Source organism: Stegostoma tigrinum, chromosome 45 (genome assembly GCF_030684315.1).
Source record: "Stegostoma tigrinum isolate sSteTig4 chromosome 45, sSteTig4.hap1, whole genome shotgun sequence".
NCBI classification, from domain to species: Eukaryota; Metazoa; Chordata; class Chondrichthyes; order Orectolobiformes; family Stegostomatidae; genus Stegostoma; species Stegostoma tigrinum.
Genome location: NC_081398.1, coordinates 3,471,355 through 3,494,446, shown reverse-complemented (window position 1 = coordinate 3,494,446; position 23,092 = coordinate 3,471,355). Strand labels below are relative to the sequence as shown.

The following is a 23,092-nucleotide window of genomic DNA, read 5'->3' as shown; positions in this document are numbered from 1 at the left end:
AGTTCCTTTGCTCTTTTGCTCTATGCTTTTTAAAATAGTCTTACTGACCTGCCCAGATCTGTGTGCGTGCATTAGGCATGCATGTGAGTTGTCTCTCACTGCGTTCTCTTTAAAATTGAATTGCTTGAGAAAAAGGCTGGGGAGACCTTGGTTTCACTGCAGTCACAGTAAGCCAGGCAGAGTAAATTCAACTCTTCCAACTTCACTACTCTCCCCGGGACACTTGGGCCTGCCTGTTGCTCTGACGGATAGAGTTATGGTGGTGGGCAGGGTTAACTCGCCAGCTGGCAATCCCAGAAACTTCCAGAAATCTGTCCAACAGCTGGGGCTTCATTGATAGGAAGGGTGAAACCCGGCACGGCCCAGCAACCCAAAAATAGCCCTTCACAAGCAGAACTGCACATTTGCGCGAAGGATTGTAAAAGGCCACCATGGCCCTGCGACTTCTCTTGATCCTCTGCTTGGCGTTTGAAGGTAAGACTCTCACCATCAATCGGTTAAAATAAAAGGAAACCCGAACTAAATTATCTTACTTGTGTATTTTTTTGCCCCAGTCTGAGTCGACATTGGAAATGAGATTTTTCATGTCCGTTTCTACGGGGATTTTATAATACTTGTATTTGAAGCTTTTAATCTGAAGCGTGCCTAGAACAGGAATGAACGGGACATGATTATGCACAAAGCTGCTGCTGGTAGGTTTTGTGACTGTGCTCCTGAGGCATGGTTGGCTCACCTGCCAGGCGCTTGAGGAGTCAGAAGTTGGGTCTAACGTTGACGAGAAAAATAGGAAAGATCTTCATTTACAAAGCCACATTGCATGGTCTCAGGACACTGCAAAGTGCTGTACAGTCAAAAAAGTACTTTTGAAATGTTATCATTGTCATAAATCAGACAACCAATTTGCAAGATCTCACATACAGAAGTGGGAATTACATTCTTCTTGGTAATGTTGATTCGACTTAGAAATTCTCTCAGTTAAAAACAATGAGGCAGATAAAAGCACACGTTTGTGCCTGTTTTCTGTTGCTTTGTTCTTCTGAAACAGTTTGTTAGTGTAAGGTTATAGGTTAGGGGCTCCACACTGTATCCATATTGGCTGACCAGGTGTCTCCACCATTCTTATAGGGAAAGACAGGAACAGGAGTAGACCATTCAGCCCCTCGAGCCTGTTCCACCATTCAATGAGATCACGGCCGACCTGTGGCCTGACTCCTGATATCCTGCCTATGGTCCATATCGCTTAATAACTTTTTTGTTAAGCAAAAGGTATCTCCAATTTCAAACTAACAACTGATCCGGCATCCGCTGATGTTTGTGGAAGAGAGTTCTGAACTTGTGTGTAGAAGTGCTTCCTAACATCAGTACTGAATGGTCTGGCCCTAGTTCCCAGACTCTTCCCCCTAGTTCTGGAATCTCCAACCAGTGGAAATAGTTTATCTTTAACTGTACTTTTCCTGTTAGTATCTTGAAGACTGTATCAGATCACCCCTAAACCTTCCAATTCTACAGAAAACAGGTCTAATTTGTATTATCTTTCCTCGTAACTTAACCCCTTAAGTCCAAGTATCATTCTTATAAACATACATTGTACTGGCTCTGAGGCCAAACTTCCTTCCTGAGGTGTGGTCCCCATATCTGCTGTCTGCCCCCTAAACGGGGTCTAACTAGGGTTTTGTTTAACAGCAACATGACTTCTGCAACCTTGTACTCCAGTCTGAGATCAGGCGTTTTGGAAGACCTGTCATCCACTGGGTCAGATAAATATGTGGATCATTTCAGAAAGAACCAAAGTTTCACTGAAATTTCAAAGCCGTCACAGTGGGATATAAACATTCTCTTGATTACTAGTCATAACAGACTAGTTATTGTATTACTGGTGTCATTATAACTGTCACATTATGGTCATGTTGGACAACATTATACACATTAACAGATTATATCTGCATGCAAAGAGATTGTTCCCACAGCCAGCGGATAATTGTGTTCCGGCTGTTGACAGAGATGCATACCGGAAAGCTGCACCACAAGATTCCCTTCTTCAGTCATTTGAGCAGTGGTTTGATTTCAGCCGAATGTCAGTCAATGAACTTGTGCGTCTATGGCAATTTTCATTGCTTCAGAACTTCCCAATTCACACTGCAACCCATGAAGCATGCATAAAGTGTAGACACAGTTTTGACACAGAAATAATGGCAGCAAGCTCACACAAACTGTGACCAAGTCATTGATTCTGTGTTGTTGGTCGAAGGGGTAAACAGATGTTGACCAAGACACCGGTGATAACTCCCAGGGTCTTCCTTGAAACAACAGCTGTGAGATTTTCTTTTATATATTCAGTAATGGGAAACAGCCAGGGATCTTGGTTCAACAAAATAGCTGAAGTTCAGCAGGTCAAACTTTCCCCTGCTAATTAAGGACCTCCAGAAGTCAATTAAATAAAGATCACTGAGGAACCTCTTCATGATGGTTAGTAAGTTTGCAGAGGACACAAAAGTTGGAGGTGTAATGGTCAGCGAAGAAGGTTACGTCAGAGTACAATGGGATCTGATGAGATGGGCCAATGGGCCATGGATTGGCAGATGGAATTTAATTTAGATAAATGTGAGGTGCTTCATTCTGGAAACGCAAATCAGGCCAGGACTTATACACTCGAAATTTAAAGTGGTTAAGTGGATAAGCGAGAGGTCATGCATTTTGGTTGGAAAAATGGGAAGGTGAGCTATGAACTAAATGGGGAGAGACTTCGGGCTGCTCCAGTGCAGAGGGATCTGGGTGTTCTCATTCATGAATTAAAAACTAACATGCAGATACAGCCGATAATAAAGATAGCGAATGGAATGTTGGCTTTCATAGTTAAAGGAATAGACTATAAAGGCAAGGAAGTAGTGTTGCAACTTTACGAGGCTTTGGTGAGACCATACCTGGAGAATCGTTCACAGCTTTGGTCCCCTTATTTAAGGAAAAATGTAGTGGCATTGGAGGCAGATCATGGGAGGTTCACTAAATTGATCCCAGAGATAAGGGGTTTGTCGTATGAAGAGAGATTGAACAGTTTGGGCACATATTCTCTGGAATTTAGAAAAAAAAAGAAGGGAGATCGAATTGAGGCATTCAATATGATACAAGGTATAGATAAAATAGATGTGGAGCAGATGCTTCATCCTGTGGGGAATTCTAGGATGAGGGGTCGTTGTCTTAGGATACAGAGTAGAAAATTTAAAATACAGTTGAGGAGAAACTAATTCTCCCAAAGGGTTGTGAATCCGTGGAATTTTGCTAGCCCAAAGTGCGGTGGATGCTGTGACAGTGAGTAAATCTAAGGAAGAGTTAGATATTTTGTTGGTAATGGTTTGAAGGGTTATGGGGAGATGGCAGGAAAATGGGAGTGAGGAGGATATCAGCTATGACTGAATGGTGGAGCAGACTTTGATGGACCGAATGGCCCATTCTGCCCCTATTTCTTATGAACTTGATGGTAAGGTCCTGGTGAATGTTGCTGAACAAAGTACAGATTGAAGTTAGAGTCACAGGTAGATGAGAGTGAAGAAGGCGTTTGGGACGCTCGCCTTTATTGGTCAGTGCATTGAGTGTAGGAGTTGGGAGGGTCATGTTGCGGCCATACAGGACATTGGTCAGGGCCACTTTTGGAATACTGCGTTCAATCCTGATCTCCCTGCTACAGGAAGGATGTTGTGAAACTTGAAAGGGTTCAGCAAAGATTTACAAGGATGTTGCCGGGGTTGGAGGGTTTGAGCTACAGGGACAGCTGAACAGGCTGGGGCTGTTTTCCTTGGAGTGTCAGAGGCTGAGGGGGGACCTTATAGAGGTTTATAAAATCCTGAGGTGCATGGATAGGGTGAGTAGACAAGTCTTTTCCCTGGGGTGGGGGAGTCCAAAACTAGAGGGGCATAGGTTTAAGGTGAGAGGGGAAAGATTTAAAAGGGACCTGAGGGGTAACTTTTTCACACAGAGAGTGGTGCGTGTGTGGAATGAGCTGCCAGAGGAAGTGGTGGGGGCTGGTACAGTTACAGCATTTAAAAGGCACCTGGATGGGGACATGAATAGGAAGGATTTAGAGGGATATGGGCCAAATGCTGGCAAATGGGACTAGATTTATTTAGGATATCTGGTCAGCAGGGACAGGTTGACTGAAGGGTCTGTTTCTGTGCTTTATATCTCTATGACTTATCCTGATTGCTCTCTTCAAAGGTTGTGTCTTTTAGCAGTAAAACTCTGGAATACTCTTCTCCCCCGCAAAAAAAAAATGCTGTGGATGTTGTACATTGTTTGCATGAGGCGATCATAGGAAACAGAGCTGAGGTACATATCACATACGATCTAATTCCATAGTGAAGTAGGTAGAGGGGCTGAATGGCCAGTCCCCCCACCATTCCTGGGAATAGCATTAAAAATCTAAATGACTGTTACCGCTTCACCACTTGTTCCTCTGAACTCCCAGTTCCCTGATTAACGGAGTTTCCAGCAGACAAGAGAAGTGGCAAAATGGGCCATTGAGAGGCGAGGCCTCAATCTGCCCCAAACTGTGGGTGATTGGGACACAGATAGGTCACCGGGAGGTGGTTACTTAAACATGAACCCCTACCCTTAACTCTGACATTTCTGAATGCTTCTCCATCCCCCAGCCTCTCCTCATGACCTCACGTCGCCATCCCCTTCACCCCAACCAACTTGGCCTAGTGGCCCGGGACCAGCCTGGGAAGGTGTTACCCACTGCTACCCACAGTAGATGCTGACCTCTGGTCAGTGAGACATAGCTGCTCCATGAAGTAGTGCATTGAAGAGACTCCAGTTGATCACTTTGTTCCTCGATCTGATGAGCTTTCTTATTAGTAATGGTAGTGGAACCTATCCCATGCATTAAGGCCAGCACAGCCACACTTTGAAGGGAAGTTTGAAAACGTAGTCCAGCAACTCTGGCACTGTTGTGCCGATGTACACAGCAAGATCCCACAAACACCTTAATCCACGCATTCTCTCTCTCTTTTGGTGCAAAGTCTACAGGCGTTGCCTGAAGACAGTTACAAACAGCTTTCTGAATGTTTCACATCGGATTTGAAGATACTTCTCAGTTTCCATGCAACCCCTTGCAGCAATCACAAGAATGTCCCATTCACATTACAGCACTGCTGACAAACACGACAAGAGTATCAAATGGATTTTTAAGATTTGGGTGAATTGATATCTTTCTGGCCCCTGGTTGTCATGGGCCAGCCTGTTGCGAAGTTGGGTAGAGTATTTGTGGATTTGAAGTCAGAATTTGAGGTTTGTAAAATGATGGGGGTGGGGGGATGTAGTGGGGGGGCGGGGGGAAAGAGTGTGTGGTCCCTTTAAAAGATTAAGTGTTTTTGTGTTTACTTTAGGCTTGGAGATATGAAAAGAACATGCATGTGCACAGAGAGTGATCCTGAAATTGAAACATTTTATCAAAAGGTTATGTGGTTAGCAAGCCAGGCTGTAGCTTGTTTTGTTACAAAGGAAACCAGTTTGAAAATAAGCCAATCAATTTAAACCAGGCATGTAGAGACTAAAAACCCAATTAAATTTAAATCTGATCGTTTTGACAACCTAAGCACAATCCTATTGTAAAAAATTAATAAGTCATCAAGGGTATAGAGGATGAGGGCATGTGAAAGTTAGTGTGAAGATCTAAAGAGAACAAAGTGTGGAGCTGGATGAACACAGCAGGCCAAGCAGCATCTCAGGAGCACAAAAGCTGACGTTTCAGGCCTAGACCCTTCATCAGAGAGGACCCTAACCCTAACCCTAACCTCTCTGATGAAGGGTCTAGGCCCAAAATGTCAGCTTTTGTGCCCCTAAGATGCTGCTTGGCCTGTTGTGTTCATCCAGCTCCACACTTTGTTCTCCTGGATTCTCCAGCATCTGCAGTTCCCATTATCTCAGATCTAAAGAGAAAACCACTAGCTCTTACAGAATTATCTCTAAGCTCTCAGACTAACCGTCATCTGACTAAAGGTATAACGGCACTTTTAGCTAATATTCCAGACACAAGAATTCTATAGAGAAAGTTGTTCCTGATGAAGAACAGCAGAACAGGCACCAAGCATTCCAGAAGATGTATCCTGGCGAGAGACGTCATGTTCGTCATTAGTGCTGTAATGTGAATAGGACATTCTTGTGACTGCTAAAAAGGCTATGGTCATGATCAATGTTCTCCTGGAGGCAGTTATTGTTCTGGCTATTGGCATTCTGAGTTCCTAGCCCTTCTGTGATGTGGTTTCTCATGTGTTTGGGCCTTATTTCAAAACACTTGGTTGGAGTAGCAGATTGGCTGGGGTTGGCAGTGTAGCCACCGGAGATGTTGAGGGGTTCTTGAATAGTGGCGCAGGTTAGAACTTCCTATCATCCAGAAACTAAAATCCATTGTCTCCTGTGGGCATGTGAATTAAGAGCAGAAAAGAAGACTTTTGACTCTTCATTAAGCCAATCTTCCATCCACGATACTATATTACTCCTTGAAAACCCACCACACATGACTTGTGTCACTGTCAGGGATGGGGTGAGGGTAGAGATTTGGCTTAATGTCACTGGCTGCCCACTTTATGAAGGGTAATCTCAGCAGGGGTATTGGGATGCCAGCCAGTTTACCACAGGAATTAAGTGGAATTTAATGACACAGGAACAGGCCATGCAGCCCTGCCACTGTGATGTTGTGTTCATTCTCTACATGGGTTGAAGAGGAAGGGAATATGAAGAATGATAGGACCAATTGTTCTATTTTTTTTAACAGGGTCTTTTCACTCATTACATGGAGAATGAGCTAATGCTGCCTCTCAATAGGATTCTGTTACCTTTGTTAACAATGGAGAAAGTGACAAAGAGAAACCACTATTGACTTGTAGCCCAGTCACCCTCTGGCCTGGCAAGGCATCAATGCAGGCCATGAGTACAGACTCAGAGTCCCAAGGAACAGGGGCAGCTTTTCTACCCTTTAAGTCTGTTGCACCATTGAACTAAATCCCATAAATTCTGTACCTTATCGCCAAAGAGCAGCAGCTCAGATAATGGGGAGGACACTGTCTGCATTAGAAACGCCACTGGACCACACAGCCTTCCTCGCCTGATTCATCACCCAGCTTTTGTACTCAGATACCAGGACTCCTTAAGTTGCTGAGGCTGGTCCTTTTTGCGTTAATCTGAATGTTGGAGGGATATTTTAACAGCAACATTTCAATTCTATTTAAATCTCATGAGGAACGATCATTAAATATAGATACACAAGCACTAACACAACTGGCACCTTATATTGGAGCATGGAACTAAAGCAGGCACTGGAGGCAAACCTTTGGCTCAGCTTTTGAAACAGATTCTTCTCCTCGTAGAATCCCTACAGTGTGGAAGCAGGCCGTCTGGCCCGTTGAGTCCACACCAACCCTCTGAAGAACTTCCTACCCAATCCCACCAACAGTGGGTGCTCTGGTTTCCCCCCCACAGTCCAAATATGTGCAGATTCGGGTGGATTGGCCATGCCGAATTGTCCCATAGTGCCCAGGGATGTGCAGGTTAGGGTGAATTGGCCGTGCTAAATTGTCCCATAGTGCCCAGGGATGTGCGGGTTAGGGTGGGTTGGCCGTGCTAAATTGTCCCATAGTGCCCAGGGATGTGCAGGTTAGGGTGAATTGGCCGTGCTAAATTGTCCCATAGTGCCCAGGGATGTGCAGGTTAGGGTGAATTGGCCGTGCTAAATTGTCCCGTAGTGCCCAGGGATGTGCAGGTTAGGGTGGACTGGCCGTGCTAAATTGTCCCATAGTGTTCATTGACGTGTAAGTTAAGTGCATTATCTATGGGAAATGTAGTGTTACAGGGAAAGGGTAGGGGGATGGGTCTGGGTGGAATTCTGTTTGGAGGATCGGTGTGGACTTGCTGGGTGGAAATGGCCTGTTTCCACACTGTAGGGATTCTGTGCTATGGAAGTAAAGGTTCTGAGGTTTCCGGTCCTAACTACCCTCCCTGACAGTGCATTCCAGACTACCACCACTCTCGGTGAAAAATGATTACCTCTCATCCCCAAAACCTGTACCTCCCAAATAGTAATGTTGATCTCTCTCTTTCACTCTACAGAATGAAGGGCCCTCCCAATGTTCACCACCCCATTATTTTTAATCAATCTGCTTGGACATGCGATGTCACATCTCTGAGGCAGAGGAGTCTTGAACCTGAACCTTCTGACACAGGTGTAGAGACAAGACCACTAAGGCTTACCATCCAAGTGGACAGATATCTGTCCAGTTAAGGGCAGCAAATCAATTCCCCTTGAATTGAGTTGGCCGTCCAGCATGATCACCCAGCTGGCATCCCTAAACCTGTTCCAATGCCAATGTAAAGCTGACACAGTGAAAGAAGTTCCAAAAGATTGCCTGGGGCAGTGACTTTAAAGCTCAGTCATTGGGACTTTAGTAGATTCAAATCAGATTGCTAAATAATTGGAATTAGCAAATGGCTTTTGCACAAGTAACTTCTGCTGTTACTGTCGGACCATAGTTTTGTCATCCAGTAATATACAAGTGAAATACTGCAAATGCTGAAAAACTGAGATAAACTAATCTAATTAACCCACAGCTAGATCAAATGAAGAAGAAAAACTGCTGAATACATTGTTGGCCAATTATGACAAGAGAATTCGTCCTACCAAGTTTTATGGTGATGTCATCGATGTGACTCTGAAACTTACATTAACCAATCTCATCTCATTGGTAAGGAAACTCTTAAAAGCGTCAACATTGTCAATGCCTTAGAATGAATCCAAGAATCTCAGCTCTTTGTTTGGCCAACGTAGGGTCTCTTCAGCAGAAGTAACAAAGCTGCTGCTGAAGCTCAGCGGGTCTGGCAGCATCTGTGGAGGAGGAAAAAGAGGTAACGTTTCGGGTGACATTTCAGTTCTGAGGAAGGGTCACCGGACCCGAAACGTTAACTCATTAAATAGGATTTGAGTGATATGAAGTGTTGGAATCCCTGATGCAGAGGGATGATACACTATGCCCTTGACATTACTCGGCCTGACAGTGCCGGGCTCCAGTCTTCACTCCACCGTCGGGCGACTGTCTGCGTGGAGTTTGCACATTCTCCCAGCGTCTGCGTGGGTCTCCTCCCACAGTCCAAAGATGTGCAGGTTAGGGTGGACTGGCCGTGCTAAGTTGCCCGTAGTGTGCACGTTAGCCATGGAAGATGGAGGGTTGCAGGGCTAGGGTAGGGAAGGGTGGAAATGGATGGGATGCTGTTTGAACTATTAGTGTGGACATGATGGGCTGAATAGTCTGCTCCCGCGCTGTATGGATTCTATGATTCCGTGCACTCAGTTTCCGAATTGCAAAGTTCTTGACATTTGACCTTCCGCCAAATAGTAACACACATGCAGTGACAGCTAGAATCTAATCTAATCTAATGTTTTTTAAACTCCTAAACAGAAAGAAAAGGAGGAAACACTTACCACGAATGTATGGATTGAAATTGTAAGTATTATTCCTGTGGCAGTAACAGTGTAGAAATTACTGATGGTTCACATTATTAATTTTGGAGCAACATTCAGGTGAGAATCAGAAGTGAGATCATTATTCATGTCAACAATGTGTGGGGCTGGATTCAGCAGCCGCAGTTCCCATCATCTCTGATCACCATTGGGCGTTTCAGTTACACTCATTAACACGAAGCGTCAAGTTCCAGGTTTATAATGCGCTCAGATTGTTTCAAAACTGTGAAGTAGGAAGTCTGGATAAATATGGTTTTGCATTTCCCGTTTTGTTTTTAAACAGCAATGGAAAGATTATCGATTATCTTGGAACAGTTCTAATTACGCAGGCATTGATCTGGTCAGAATTCCTTCCCGGCAGGTCTGGCTTCCTGAGATCGTCCTTGAGAACAAGTAGGTGGTTCCAGTCGCTAGTCAGTTCCGACATGTAATTCATTTGCTGCAGCGCGATTCTATCGGAATGATCAGACTTTGTATCCGTTCAGCCTGTTGACGTTTTTTTTCTGCCTCTCTGCAGTATTGACGGTGGGTTTGAAATTGCTTACTATTCTAACGTTCTGGTCTCCGATGAAGGCAGTATTTATTGGCTTCCACCTGCTATCTATCGAAGTGCCTGTCCAATTGCTGTGACGTACTTTCCCTTCGATTGGCAAAACTGTTCCCTTGTCTTCAGGTAAGAGCCCACAGCAAGATTAAGATTCCAAATAAAGAGGATTCTTTAACGCACACCACAGGTAGAACCCCTCTTCCCACCTAAGCGGCTGCTGGAACACCGGCCCTGGATATTTAATGGGAAACATTCCGTGTAAGCAGGGGAGACATCTTTGCCTGTAAGTCTCGGTTTCACCGCAGGTTTGCCTCTGTTGTTTCACTTTGAACAGGTCGCTGGCACAGAAACCAGTCTGAGTGACTCCCTGCTGGGTAGAAGCTATTCTGCAGAAGGATGCAGCCCAGGAACGGGGGACGGGGAGGGGCGCTCAAAGGTCGTCATTTCTGAACCAATGTGGAGGTGGGGTGTGGTTGGGTTGGGTCTGGTGGAGGAAAAAGATTAGTTTGGTGGCTTGGGGAAAAAGCATTGTTCAAAAAAATGTATTCACTGATGGAGTGTGGGCATTGCTGGCTTTGACAGTAATTGTTGCACTTCTCTAATTGACCTTGAGAAGGTGACTTCTGGAGCTGGGTGCAGCCCTGGACTGCTGGATGCACATGCACAGTTCTGTTAAAAAGGGAGTTCCAGGATTTGGCTGTGACAGTGAAGGAATATTGATATAATTTCAAGATACGATGGTGTGCACCTTGGATGAGAATTTCCTGATAGTAATGTTCCCATGCAAAGCTGCCCTTGTCCTTTTTAGTTGTTAAAGGTCGTAGGTTTGGAAGGTGCTAGATCTGATGCTTGAGTGTTGTTGGAGATACACCTATCTAGCCAAGGGTAGACTATTCCTGACTGGTGTCTTGAGGATGGTGAACAGGCATTGGAAAAACTGACAAGGCATGCTGTAATATTGTGTATCTCTTCAGTGAAGCAGTCTTCACCTATGTACAGCTGCTGGCTTTCACAAGGCCTGGGAAACTGCTTGTGTCAAACCTGGAAGACAGGCTACATAATGGCACCTACTCATAATATTCATCCTCTGCTGAGATACAGCTGGAGATGGACAAGTGTTGGATCTGAACTAGTTAAAACTTTTACATCCCACCTGTCTCCAACTAACTTGATTTCAGATTAAAATCTCTCCCATTGCATGCAATTCAATTTATGAAGAAATATGTTGAGGCTTTGGCGAGAGCAAAGAAGCTGTGACCACTACAACAGAGAAGAAGGTTAAGGAGAGGTTTAATAGTTGCTGAGAGCGGCAAGAGGTTTGGCAAGTGATAAGGGAAACTGCTTCCAAGAGGATTGGTATATCAGGAGAGTTAGATTCGAGGTAACTAGCAAAACAACCAGAGGGAGGCAAGACTCTATGCAATAAGTTAGATCATAATGCTGTGTATGAAAGGATATTGGAAGGAAAAGGAAATTAGGCAGAGGAGCACCAGCGCTAGAGTGGAGGTGATGGGGCTAAATGAATAGAGCTTTCAAAGAGCCAGTACATGCACTGTGGTCCAAATGGCCCCTTTAGGGCCGTTAAGATTCTACAATCAACCCTGCATAAATCTATGTTGTCTTTGAAAGGGAAGCAAGTCCAACTTAATATTGGCAATGAGCCATAAAGGATAATAAGCAGGGTGATGGGGAATATCTTTGCATTCTTTAGAAATTCCAGGACCCCTCAAGCTGTTCTTAAATCTCCTTCCAACTGAAAGCTGATCAGTGCTGGCTCTTTAGAGAAACGGAAGCTAGGGAAATAAGGGGTTGAATTTCTTGTAGTTGAGGGTAGCCAAGTATGTCAGCTTGCTATAAATGTCTCTAACTGTTTGTGTCTGAGTACATCTGCCAGGACACTGGACTAGAAACATGGTTAGACCACACTTGGAAGACACTGATATCAAAGATCTGGAGAGGATGCAATAAAGATTTACAAAGCTGATATAGGATTATATAGATCAGGAAAGGATGTTACGGATAGGTCTGTTCTCCTTTGAGAAAAGAACATGGAAGGTTGAAAATACAGATCTTTAAAATTTGGAAGGTCATGATAAGGTATGAGTAGTGCTTTTGCTTGTTGAGAAAAGTAAAACTGGAGATCATTGATGTAAGATAGTCAATGAAAAGTCATTTAGGAACCTCAGAAGAACTTTTTTTTTTACCCAGACAGCAATGAGAATTCACAACTACGGTGTGTTGTTGAGATGAATAATACAGATCTATTTAAAGGGAATCTGGATAAACATGTGTGAGAGAAAGAATACTGAGATCTGTTGACAGGTGCTAGATGAAGAAGGATCAGAGGAGGCTTTGTGGCATAAAGACTAGCAAAACCTCACTTTTAAAATTTTCATCCTTGTGTGAAATCCCTCCGTGGCCTCTTCCTCACCTCCCTCTAACTATGTGCTAATGCCCGAAGCTTTGGAATTTTCTCCCCAAATCTCTCCAACTCTCTGCTTCTTTTAAGTTGCTCCTTAACACCCACCTCTTTGATCAAACTGCTGGTCATCTCGGCTAATATGTCCTCACATGAATGAGTATCCAATTTTAGCTCATAACACACCTCTGAAATAATCCAAACGCAGGATCACAGTTCCCTGAAGGTGGAGTCACAGGTAGACAGGGTAGTGAAGAAGGCATATGGTACGCTTGCCTTTATTGGTCCGTGGTTTGAGTTTAGGAGTTGGAATGTCATATTGCACTGCACAGGACTTTGGTTAGACTGCATTCAATCCTGGTCTCCCTGCTGTAGGAAAGATGTTGTTAAACTTGAAAGGGTGCAGTAAGGATTTACAAGGATGTTGCCAGGATTGGAGGCTTTGAGCTACAGGAAGAGGCTTAGCAGGCTTAATAGTTATTTTACCTGGAGTGTCAGAGGCTGAAGGGTGACCTTAGAGAGGTTTATAAAATCGTGAGGGTGAATAGGCAAGGTCTTTTCCCCAGGGTGGGGGAGTCCAAAACTAGAGGGGCATAGGTTTGAGGTGAGAGGGGAAAGATTTAAAAGGGACCTAAGGGGCAACTTTTTCACACAGAGGGTGGTGTGTGTACAAATTGAGCTGCCAGGACAGGTGGTGGAGGCTGGTACAGTTATAACATTTAAAAGGCATCTGGATGGGTGTATGAATAGGAAAGGTTTTAGAGGGATATGGGCCAAATGCTAGCAAAGGGGACTAGATTAATTCAGGATATGTGGTCAGCATGGATGATTTGGACCAAAGGGTCTATTTCCACACAGTATGACTCCAAATGTTTACAAGAATACAAGTGATTCTTGTTGAATGACACACTTCAGTCCTCTATATTCAGTATAATTCTGTGACAGTTCAGAGGAGTCAGAGAAATAGATCACTGGTGACTGAAAGCCATCCAACATTTCAGATTTGCTATGCGCTAATGCTTGAGCAGCTGCTGATGGAGTGTCCAGATGAACTTAACTCTTTCCCACATAAGCTTGCTCTTCTCGTCAAGTAATTGTGTTTATATGAAATCAATACAATATTTCAAATTGTAGCACTAACCCTGCACCTCCTCTGAGATAATTCAGGGAGAGAAATGGGATCTGTCCCAGTTTGTATCTAGTGGCTTAAGAATACTGAAAAAGGAGCAAAAGTTGGTCATTCTAGCCTCCAGCATTCAATGGGATCATAGTCATAGATCTGTACAGTGTGGAAACAGGCTCTTTGGTCCAACACATCCATGCTGACCAGATATCCTAAATTAATCCAGTCCCATTTGCCAGCATTTTCCCCGTAGCCCTCTAAACCCTTCCTATTCACAGACCCATCCAGATGCCTTTTAAATGTTGTAACTGTACCAGCCTCCACCACTTCCTCTGGCAGCTCGTTCCATACACACACCACCCTGTGGCTGAAACATTCCCTCTTATGTCCCTTTTAAATCTTTTCCCACTCACCTTAAACCTATGCTCTCTAAGTTTAGATTCCCTGGGAAAAAAACCTTGGCTATTCACCCTATCCATGCCCCTTGTGATTTTATAAACGTCCATGAGGTCACCCCTCAGCCTCCAACGCTCCAGGAAAAATAGCGCCTGCCTATTCAGCTTCACCCTATAGCCCAAACCCTCCAACCCTGGCAACGTTCTTGTAAATCTTTTAATGATTTTATTGGTTTGAGGACAGTTGAAAAATGCAGGGATCAGCTTGAGAGTTTAATTCAGGGTTGGTTGCTGGGGTCCTCCAGAGTTAATCAACAGATCCTATCTGCTTAGTAGCACCTGCATTCTCCACCCTGCTCACCTCTTCTGAATTAGCTTTGACCTGAAATTGTACAAAATGCGGAGGAATGGGATTGTGGGAGATATAGCAGTTTGGATCAGAAATTGGCTTGCTGAAAGAAGACAGAGGGTGGTAGTTGATGGGAAATGTTCATCCTGGAGACCAGTTACTAGTGGTGTACCGCAAGGGTCGGTGTTGGGTCCACTGCTGTTTGTCATTTTTATAAATGACCTGGATGAGGGCGTAGAAGGATGGGTTAGTAAATTTGCAGACGACACCAAGGTCGATGGAGTTGTGGATGGTGATGAAGGATGCTGTAGGTTGCATAGAGACATAGATAAGCTGCAGAGCTGGGCTGAGAGGTGGCAAATAGAGTTTAATGCGGACAAGTGTGAGGTGATGCACTTTGGTAGGAGTAATCGGAAGGCAAAGTACTGGGCTAATGGTAAGATTCTTGGTAGTGTAGATGAGCAGAGAGATCTCGGTGTCCATGTACACAGATCCTTGAAAGTTGCCGCCCAGGTTGACAGGGCTGTTAAGAAGGCATACAGTGTTTTAGCTTTTATTAATAGAGGGATCGAGTTCCGGAACCAAGAGGTTATGCTGCAGCTGTACAAAACTCTGGTGCGGCCGCACTTGGAGTATTGTGTCCAGTTCTGGTCACTGCATTATAAGAAGGATGTGGAAGCTTTGGAAAGGGTGCAGAGGAGATTTACTAGGATGTTGTGTGGTATGGAGGGAAGGTCTTATGAGGAAAGGCTGAGGGACTTGAGGCTGTTTTCATTAGAGAGAAGAAGGTTGAGAGGTGACTTAATTGAAACACATAAAATAATCAGAGGGTTAGATAGGGTGGATAGGGAGAGCCTTTTTCCTAGGATGGTGACGGCGAGCATGAGGGGGCATAGCTTTAAATTGAGGGGTGAAAGATATAGGACAGATGTCAGAGGTAGTTTCTTTACTCAGAGAGTAGTAAGGGAATGGAACGCTTTGCCTGCAACGGTAGTAGATTCACCAACTTTAGGTACATTTAAGTCATCATTGGATAAGCATATGGACGTACGTGGAATAGTGTAGGTTAGATGGGCTTGAGATCGGTATGACAGGTCGGCACAACATCGAAGGCTGAAGGGCCTGTACTGTGCTGTAATGTTCTATGTTCTATGAAATAGAGAGGAAGACATAGATGATTCACAGGGCACAATGTTCCATCAGCACAAATATTTGAACATGTGGCAGATCTCAGCTGAGTCTATCCCATTCTTGTTCAATATCCATGTAGGAGATTCCCTGTTTAGGAGTAGGTAATCCATCTCATGTCAAGAGTGAACAGCTCCACTGCCCTCTCCTCCAGCAATGATCTGCAGATCAATGGCTGGTCCTCTGCTTCAGCACCATTTACTGGCACAATCACTACATCCCTTGATGTTTTTAATATCTAGAAATTGATGGATCGCAGACTTGAACATACTCAATGGCCAAGCCTTGACATTCATCTGGGACAGAGCATTGCAAAGATTCACCACTGAAGATTTAACTTACATTGTTTTAATTTTACTTTAAAAGGTAACTTTAAGAATATCACTAATAATAAAAGGAAATGTTAGGGTTTTCTTTAGAAAAAGAAACACATGCTATCTGTCCTCCTCTAACTCTGGTCTCTCAAACATACGCTATTTTAATTACCCCAGCTACTGGTGACTACATTTTCAGATGTGCAGGCCCTAAACCCTTCTCTTACTCTCTCATTTGCTGTCTCTGTCTCTCTGTCTCTGTCTCTCTCAGATCCCAGGCATACAATGCCCGTGAAATAAATTTGGAGTTATCAAAAGAGAACGGAACGCTGGCTGAGTGTAGGTCCAACAACAGCACCATATCCATAAATATCAACTCTCTCCACACTAACGTTCAGTAGCAACCACGGACGATGCAACATAGAAATTTATCAAGGCTCCTTAGCCTTCATCCTCCGAAGCTACAGCCACTACCCATTTAGACGGATACATAGGAACATCACCATTTGCAAGATCCCCTCCAAACCACTAACCATCTTATCTTGGAAAGATATTGCTGTTCCTTCAGCGTTGCTGGATCGAAATCCAGGAACACTCTCCCCAACAGCATTGTGGGTCTGACTACAGCAAATAGATTGCAGTGGTTCAAGAAGGCAGCTCATCCACTACTTTCTCAAGGGCTTTTGGAATGGACAATAAATGCTGGCCCAGACAACAGCTCATTCCATAAATCAACAAAATGCAATTTGGAGCCAAAAGATGTAGGATAGTGAGGTTTTGATGTTAAACCTGCTGGAACATCAGACAGTGACTGATTCTCAAGGGAAAATCCAGGATATTTTGAATGATGAATTCTACATATAATATCTAAACATTTAATTTTACTATCCTCCAAAGGACTGCATTAGGCCACAGTGATGTGGTTATGCTATCGGATGAGTGATCCAGAGATTTGGATTTATAATGCAGAGAATGAGAATTCACTTCCCAACGCGAAGACTGATTTCCAATCTGGACACAGAAAGCTGGTATCTGTAGAAGTGACCACAAAGAGTAGGATTGACATAGAAACCCATCATGCCCTTGGCAGAAGGAACTCTGTTGTCCCTGCATGGTGCAACCTATGGTAGATTCCAGTCTTACTCCAGCGTGGTTCCTTCATAACCCCTGCCCTCTGAAATGGCCCAGTAAACCATTTAGTTGCAAACGGGGTGCGTAATAGATCCCAGCCTTGTCAGTGATGCCCACTTACACAGAAAGAGCAAGGTTTGCCATTGCCATCTGTTTAGCTTTGAACTGCAAAGTCTCCAACTATACACAACTTTTGTCTGTACTATGTGTAAGGGTCACCATTACTAGTGGTATGGGAGGTGTTTGCTTGCTTGAGGTTTTCAAGGCCAGAGATGATGTACAAGACCATTTCTTACCTTTATGGATGTATGAAAATGAGCTAGAGTTATAAAGCTATAGGGAAATGAGAAAGAGGAAGAAATAGATTGATAAGAAGAACGTATGAATTCTTACTTTTTCAGATCCCAGGCATACAATGCCCGTGAAATAAATTTGGAGTTATCAAAAGAGAACGGAACGCTGATCGAGTGGATCCATATAGATCCTGAAGATTTCACCGGTACTTTGAAATAACACTGCTAGATTTTTAAGTTTTAGTCGTTGGGATGCTAGCTCTCATTAGGGTTACACGTTCACCTGGTCTCAAGTATTACTTGAGTTCCGAGGAAGGGCCACCAGACCTGAAACGTTAACTCTGTTTTCTCCTTCACAGATGCTGCTAGATCTGCTGAGCTTTTCCAGCAACTTTGTTTTTGTGTCTCAAATATGACTTATTTATTTTGAGGTGGAGATGCTGGTGTTGGGCTGGTGTGGATAAAGTCAGAAGTCACACGATACCAGGTTATAGTCCAACAGGTTTATTCGAAATCACAAGCTTTTGGAGCATTGCTCCTTCATCATGTGAAGTAGGAGGAGAGCTCTAAAAGCTTGTGATTTCAAATAAACCTATTGGACTATAACCTGGTGTGGTTTCTCTTCTGCAATTATTTTGAGGAGTTGCAGAGTCTGACCCAGGAGGCCCTGTGATGATCCTTACATCATCCTAGTTCTCACCTTTCCTTCCTGTCCATGATCTATCCTGATATGCTGACCCTTACCAAATTGTGGTCCTCTGCTGTATTTGATTAAATCAGCTTACCTCTTCATTCATTTCACAATCTCCTGTCCTATCGATATAATTCACTCCCAGGTATCCAACGTTTGTTATTTAATTCACTCTTGGGTGTAAATTAATGTTTGCATAATTCTTTCCGAGGTTTCCATCGTTCTCTGTGTACCTCAATATCAGATATTCAACTTGTTTGTGGAACTCACTCTCAGGTATCTATTTTCTTTCGACAGAAAATGGAGAGTGGACGATTAAACACAAACCAGCAAAGAGGCACATTAATAGTCAGTTCTCAATGGACGATATTGAGTACCAGGAGATTATTTTCTTCTTGATCATCCAGAGGAAGCCACTGTTCTATGTCATTAACATCATTATTCCCTGTGTCCTCATTTCATCACTGGTAGTCCTCGTCTACTTTCTCCCAGCACAAGGTAAGGATCAAAGATGTCAACATGGACATACAAAGTTGATGGGCAGGAAAGGAGTGGCTAGAGATTGACACCTTACAAGTGAGCACCATCTCCAAGCCAAAAGTTAGGAACGTGATAGAATACTCTCTACTTACCTGGCTGAGTGTACGTGAAACAATAGCACCACATCCATAAATATCAACTCTCTCCACCACAAGCTCAGTGTGGGTTTCAGGGAAGATTTCAGGACCAGGTTTCAAATGCGATGCCATCCCAGGAGAACAGCCAAATAAAGCCTCTCCCAGCCCGCCTTTCTTCATTTGGACAGGGTCTGATTTTTCTGGTGGATGCTCTATTCCATCGTGAAACAGCGCCTTCCAGGGAGATTGGAACCCTAACCCAACAAAATCTGTTGATTCTAACTGTCCAGAAGCATCGACAGCCTTTAGCGTTTGCACATATTTTTGGAGAAGGAGAAGAGTTGCTATTGGTGCAAGGGATGAATGGTCTGAACTCCAGCATTTAATCTATTTCCTTTGTTGCCCATCTAAGCCTAGCTCTTGTATTTGTGCAGGAAGAGTTACAAAGCACAATGTGGAACAACCAATAAATGCTGTTTCCACCATCCGAACTGGCAAAAGATGCTCTCTTGTGCAAGAACATACAAGTTCCAAGTGACAGTTCGTTCTCGCTGGGCACTTAGAGCTCTGGTGTGAAAGCCAATGAGCCACTGAAGTTAAAGTGACCAGCTTCAAACTGAACAAACCCGTTTCCAAGACGAGCGCTTGACAACTTTAAGGAATGAAAGCTTCAACAATCTTGGCAATGGGGTTATACTCATGCATGTCAACAATCCTTATTACACGGTGGCTCAGTGGATAGCACTGCTCCCTCACAGCACCAGGGACCCAGGTTCGATTCCACCCTCAGGCGACTATCTGTGTGGAGTTTGCACATTCTCCCCGTGTCTGCATGGGTTTCCTCCAGGTGCTCCGGTTTCCTTCCACAGCCCAAAGATGTGCAGGTTAGGTGGATTGGCCGTGCTAAATTGCCCATAGAGTCCAGGGATATGTAGGGTAAGTGGATCAGTCATGGGAACAGCAGGATTAGAGGCAATAAGGTTGCATGGTAGGAATGGGTCTGCTTGGGATGCTCTTTGGAGGGTCAGTGTGGACTTAATAGGCCAAATGGCCTGCTTCTGCATTGTAGGGATTCCATGAAATAAATAAACTCCACTTCTTGCAACACTCCTCATGAATAAATGTAGGAGATTCAAGGTGGAGTGCAACAGTTCATTTAACAAAGGGTGTTGTGGGGATATAGAATTCACAGTGAACTTTAGTGAATGAATTGAGGCCATTCGACATTTAATATTTTCTTAGATAAGTTGCTGAAGAAAGGAAAGCAGAACATGGAGACAGATTATGGGTACATGCGTGAAATCCCAGTGAAAAATAAGTGAAATGTATCTAATTACATTTTCCTTTTATTTAATTTCTATATAGCTGGCTGTCAAAAATGTACACTTTCCATCTCTGTGCTGCTGGCCCAGACTGTCTTTCTGTTTTTGATTGCACAGAAGATTCCAGAAACATCATTAAATGTTCCACTCATTGGAAAGTAAGTGATGTAGGTCTAATTTTTCAGTTAGTAAGTTGTTAACAGTTGGATTCCTCAACACTTCCTCCCTAGACGTCCCAACAGACATGGTCTGGTGTAGTACAAAGAGCAAAAAAAAAAGCACAGGAACAGAACCTTCGGCCCTTGAAGCCTGTCTCAACACATATTGCCCTTTCATACTTCACTTACGGGATCTGTATCCCTCTATTCCCATCCCATTCCTGTATTCATCCGGGTGCTTTTTCAACGTTGTTACTGTGTCTATTTCCACCACCTCCTCTGGCAGTACATTCCAGGCACTCACCGCTCTTTGTGCAAAGAAACTTGCCTCACACATCTCTTTTAAACTTCAGCCCCCACACCCCTGCGCCTTGAACTTGTGTCCACTAAAACTTGACCGCTCCACCCTGCGGGGGAAAAGCCTCATATTTTACACGCTATCCATGCCATTCACAATCATAAAACCTGCCCTGTAACCTCCTGCGTTCCAGTCTATCCAACCTTTCTTCGTAGCTAAAATCCCCCATACCAGGCAATATCCTGGTGAACCTTTTCTGTACCTTCTCCAAAGCAGCCACATCCTTCTGGTAGTATGGTGACGAGAACTGTACACAATATGCCAAGTGTGCCCTAACTAAACTTCTGTAAAGCTGCTGCATAACTTGCCCATACTCAATACTCCTTCCAATGAAGGCAAGCATGCCATAGGCCTTTTTTATTAGCTTATCTACCTGTACAGTCACCTTCATTGATCTTCACACCCTTCACACTGGACCTGCACACCCAGATCCCTCTGCATATCAATACTCCTAAGAGTTCTGCCACTCACCGTGTACTTTTCACCTGTAACTCTCCCTCCAAAATGCATCACCTCACATTTATCTGCATTAAACTCCATCTGCTATTTTTCTGCCCATGCCTCCAACCGATCTATATACTGCTGTATCTTCTGACAATCTTCCTCACTATATGGAACTCCACCAATCTTTGTATCTTCCACAAACTTACTAAATAGACCCACTAAATTTTCCTCCTATTCATTTATATAGACTAGTAAAAGCAGAGGTCCCAATCCTGTGGAACACCACTAGTCACAACCCTCCATTCTGAAAAAGCATCCTTTCACTGCTACCCTCTGTCTCCTGTAACTAAGCCAGTTCTGTATCAATCTTGCCAGCTCACCCTTGATACCATGTGACTTCACCTTGCGTAACGGCCTGCCATGACGGTCCTTGTCAAAGGCTTTACCAAAGTCTAGGTGGACAACATCAGCCGCTCTTCCCTCAATCAACTTCATCACGTCCTTGAAAAACTTGATCAAGTTAGTGAGGCGCAACCTCCCCTGAACAAAGCCATGCTGCCCATCGCTACTAAGTCCACTTGCTTCTGAATGTATATAGATCTTGTCCTTAAGAAATGTTTCCAATAATTCCCCTACTGCTGACATGAACCTCAGTGAACTGAAATTTCCAGAATTATCCCTGTTACCCATCTTAAACATCGGGACAACATTGGCTATTCTCCAGTCCTCTGGGATCTCACCTGTAGCCCAAGAGGATATAAAGATGTCTGTGAATGCTCTAGCAATTATGTTCTCTTCCCTCCCTCAATATCCTGGGATAGATCCCATCAGGACTTGGGGACAAACAGCCACCTCCAACCAACATTCTGCCATTCTGCCAAATTCTGCCCCATCCAAGGCCCTGACACATAGTGAGTCCCAGTCAATATCGGGGGAAGTTAAAATTACCCACCACAACAACTGTGCACTTTTTACATTTTCCAAAATCTGTCTGCATCTTCTCTGTTTTGTCTCCCGCTGGCTGTTGGGAGGCCTGTAGTATACTCCCAGCATTGTGATTTCAGACTCCTGTTCCGGAGTTCTACCCATATTGCTTCACTGCATGAGTCCTCTGATATATCCTCCCTCAGTACAGCTGTGAGATACTCCTTTATCAGCAATGCACCTCCTCCCACCCCTTTTACATCCCTTTCCATCACCCCCAAAACATCTAAATCCTGGGACATTAAGCTGCCAGTCCTATCCCTCTTTTAGCCAAGTCTCTGTAATTGCATTAATAGATCTAAGTACTAACCAAAGTTCTAAGTTCATCTCCCTTGCCTATTATACTTCTCACATTGAAACTCATGCATTTCAGATCACCTCCCTCACTCTTCTCAGCAGCATTTCTCTGCCTGTTCTCGGTCATGCTTGGACCATGATGCCACCGTGGTACATCACATCACTGTATCAACTATGGTAACTGACCTCATTTCATCTGGTGATCTCCCCCCAAACTCTACCTGACTGCCTCCAAGCTCTGCACAGATCACGTCTAGCTCCTTCTGAAAATCCACAAACAGGATTTCCCAGGCAGACCCATTGTTTCAGTGATAATGGGAACTGCAGATGCTGGAGAATCCAAGATAACAAAGTGTGGAGTTGGATGAACACAGCAGGCCAAGCAGCATCTCAGGAGCACAAAAGCTGACGTTTCGGGTCTAGACCCTTCATCAGAAAGAGACCCATTGTTTCAGCCTGCTCCTGCCCAACAGAACACATCTCTTCCTACCTTGACTCAGTCTTTTCTCCTCTGCTCCAGTCCCTGCCCACGTACATCCGTAATTCCTCTGATGCTTTACGCTGATTCTGGAATTTCCAGTTTGCAGGCTGCAGCTGCCTTCTGTTTATCATGCATGTGCAATCTTTTTACATGTCCATTCTCAACCATAATGGTCTCAGGGCTCTCCATCCACCACCATCCTCCTCCGCTTGGCTGAGCTCGTCCTCACCCTTAACAACTTCTCTTTTAACGACTCTCATTTTCTTCAGGTCAGAGGAATGGCCATGAGTACCCACGTGGACCCCAGTTATGCCTGTATCTTTGTGGGGTCCATGTTGAACATTGTTTGTTCTAGTCCTATTCCAGCTGCCACCCACAGTTCTTTCTCTAGTATATCAATGATATCATCGGCGCTGCTTCCCTCTCATCTGGAATTGAGAAAGTTCATCAATTTCGCCTCCAATTTCCACCCTGCC

General features: G+C 44.1%; 1 protein-coding gene across 2 annotated transcripts in view; it reads left to right on the top strand.

The window, feature by feature from the left end:
• The first annotated feature begins 351 nt into the window (after window positions 1-351).
• Window positions 352-23,092, top strand: part of chrne (cholinergic receptor, nicotinic, epsilon) — a 37,931-nt gene continuing 15,190 nt past the window's right edge. For both annotated transcript variants that reach the window (XM_048524249.2, XM_048524252.2), the window contains exons 1-8: window positions 352-474; window positions 8,599-8,732; window positions 9,444-9,488; window positions 9,789-9,898; window positions 10,023-10,178; window positions 17,373-17,470; window positions 18,253-18,453; window positions 19,938-20,052. In XM_048524249.2, the coding sequence (XP_048380206.1) occupies window positions 432-474; window positions 8,599-8,732; window positions 9,444-9,488; window positions 9,789-9,898; window positions 10,023-10,178; window positions 17,373-17,470; window positions 18,253-18,453; window positions 19,938-20,052 (902 nt within the window). In that variant the 5' untranslated portion in view covers window positions 352-431. The remainder of the gene's footprint in view (window positions 475-8,598; window positions 8,733-9,443; window positions 9,489-9,788; window positions 9,899-10,022; window positions 10,179-17,372; window positions 17,471-18,252; window positions 18,454-19,937; window positions 20,053-23,092) is intronic.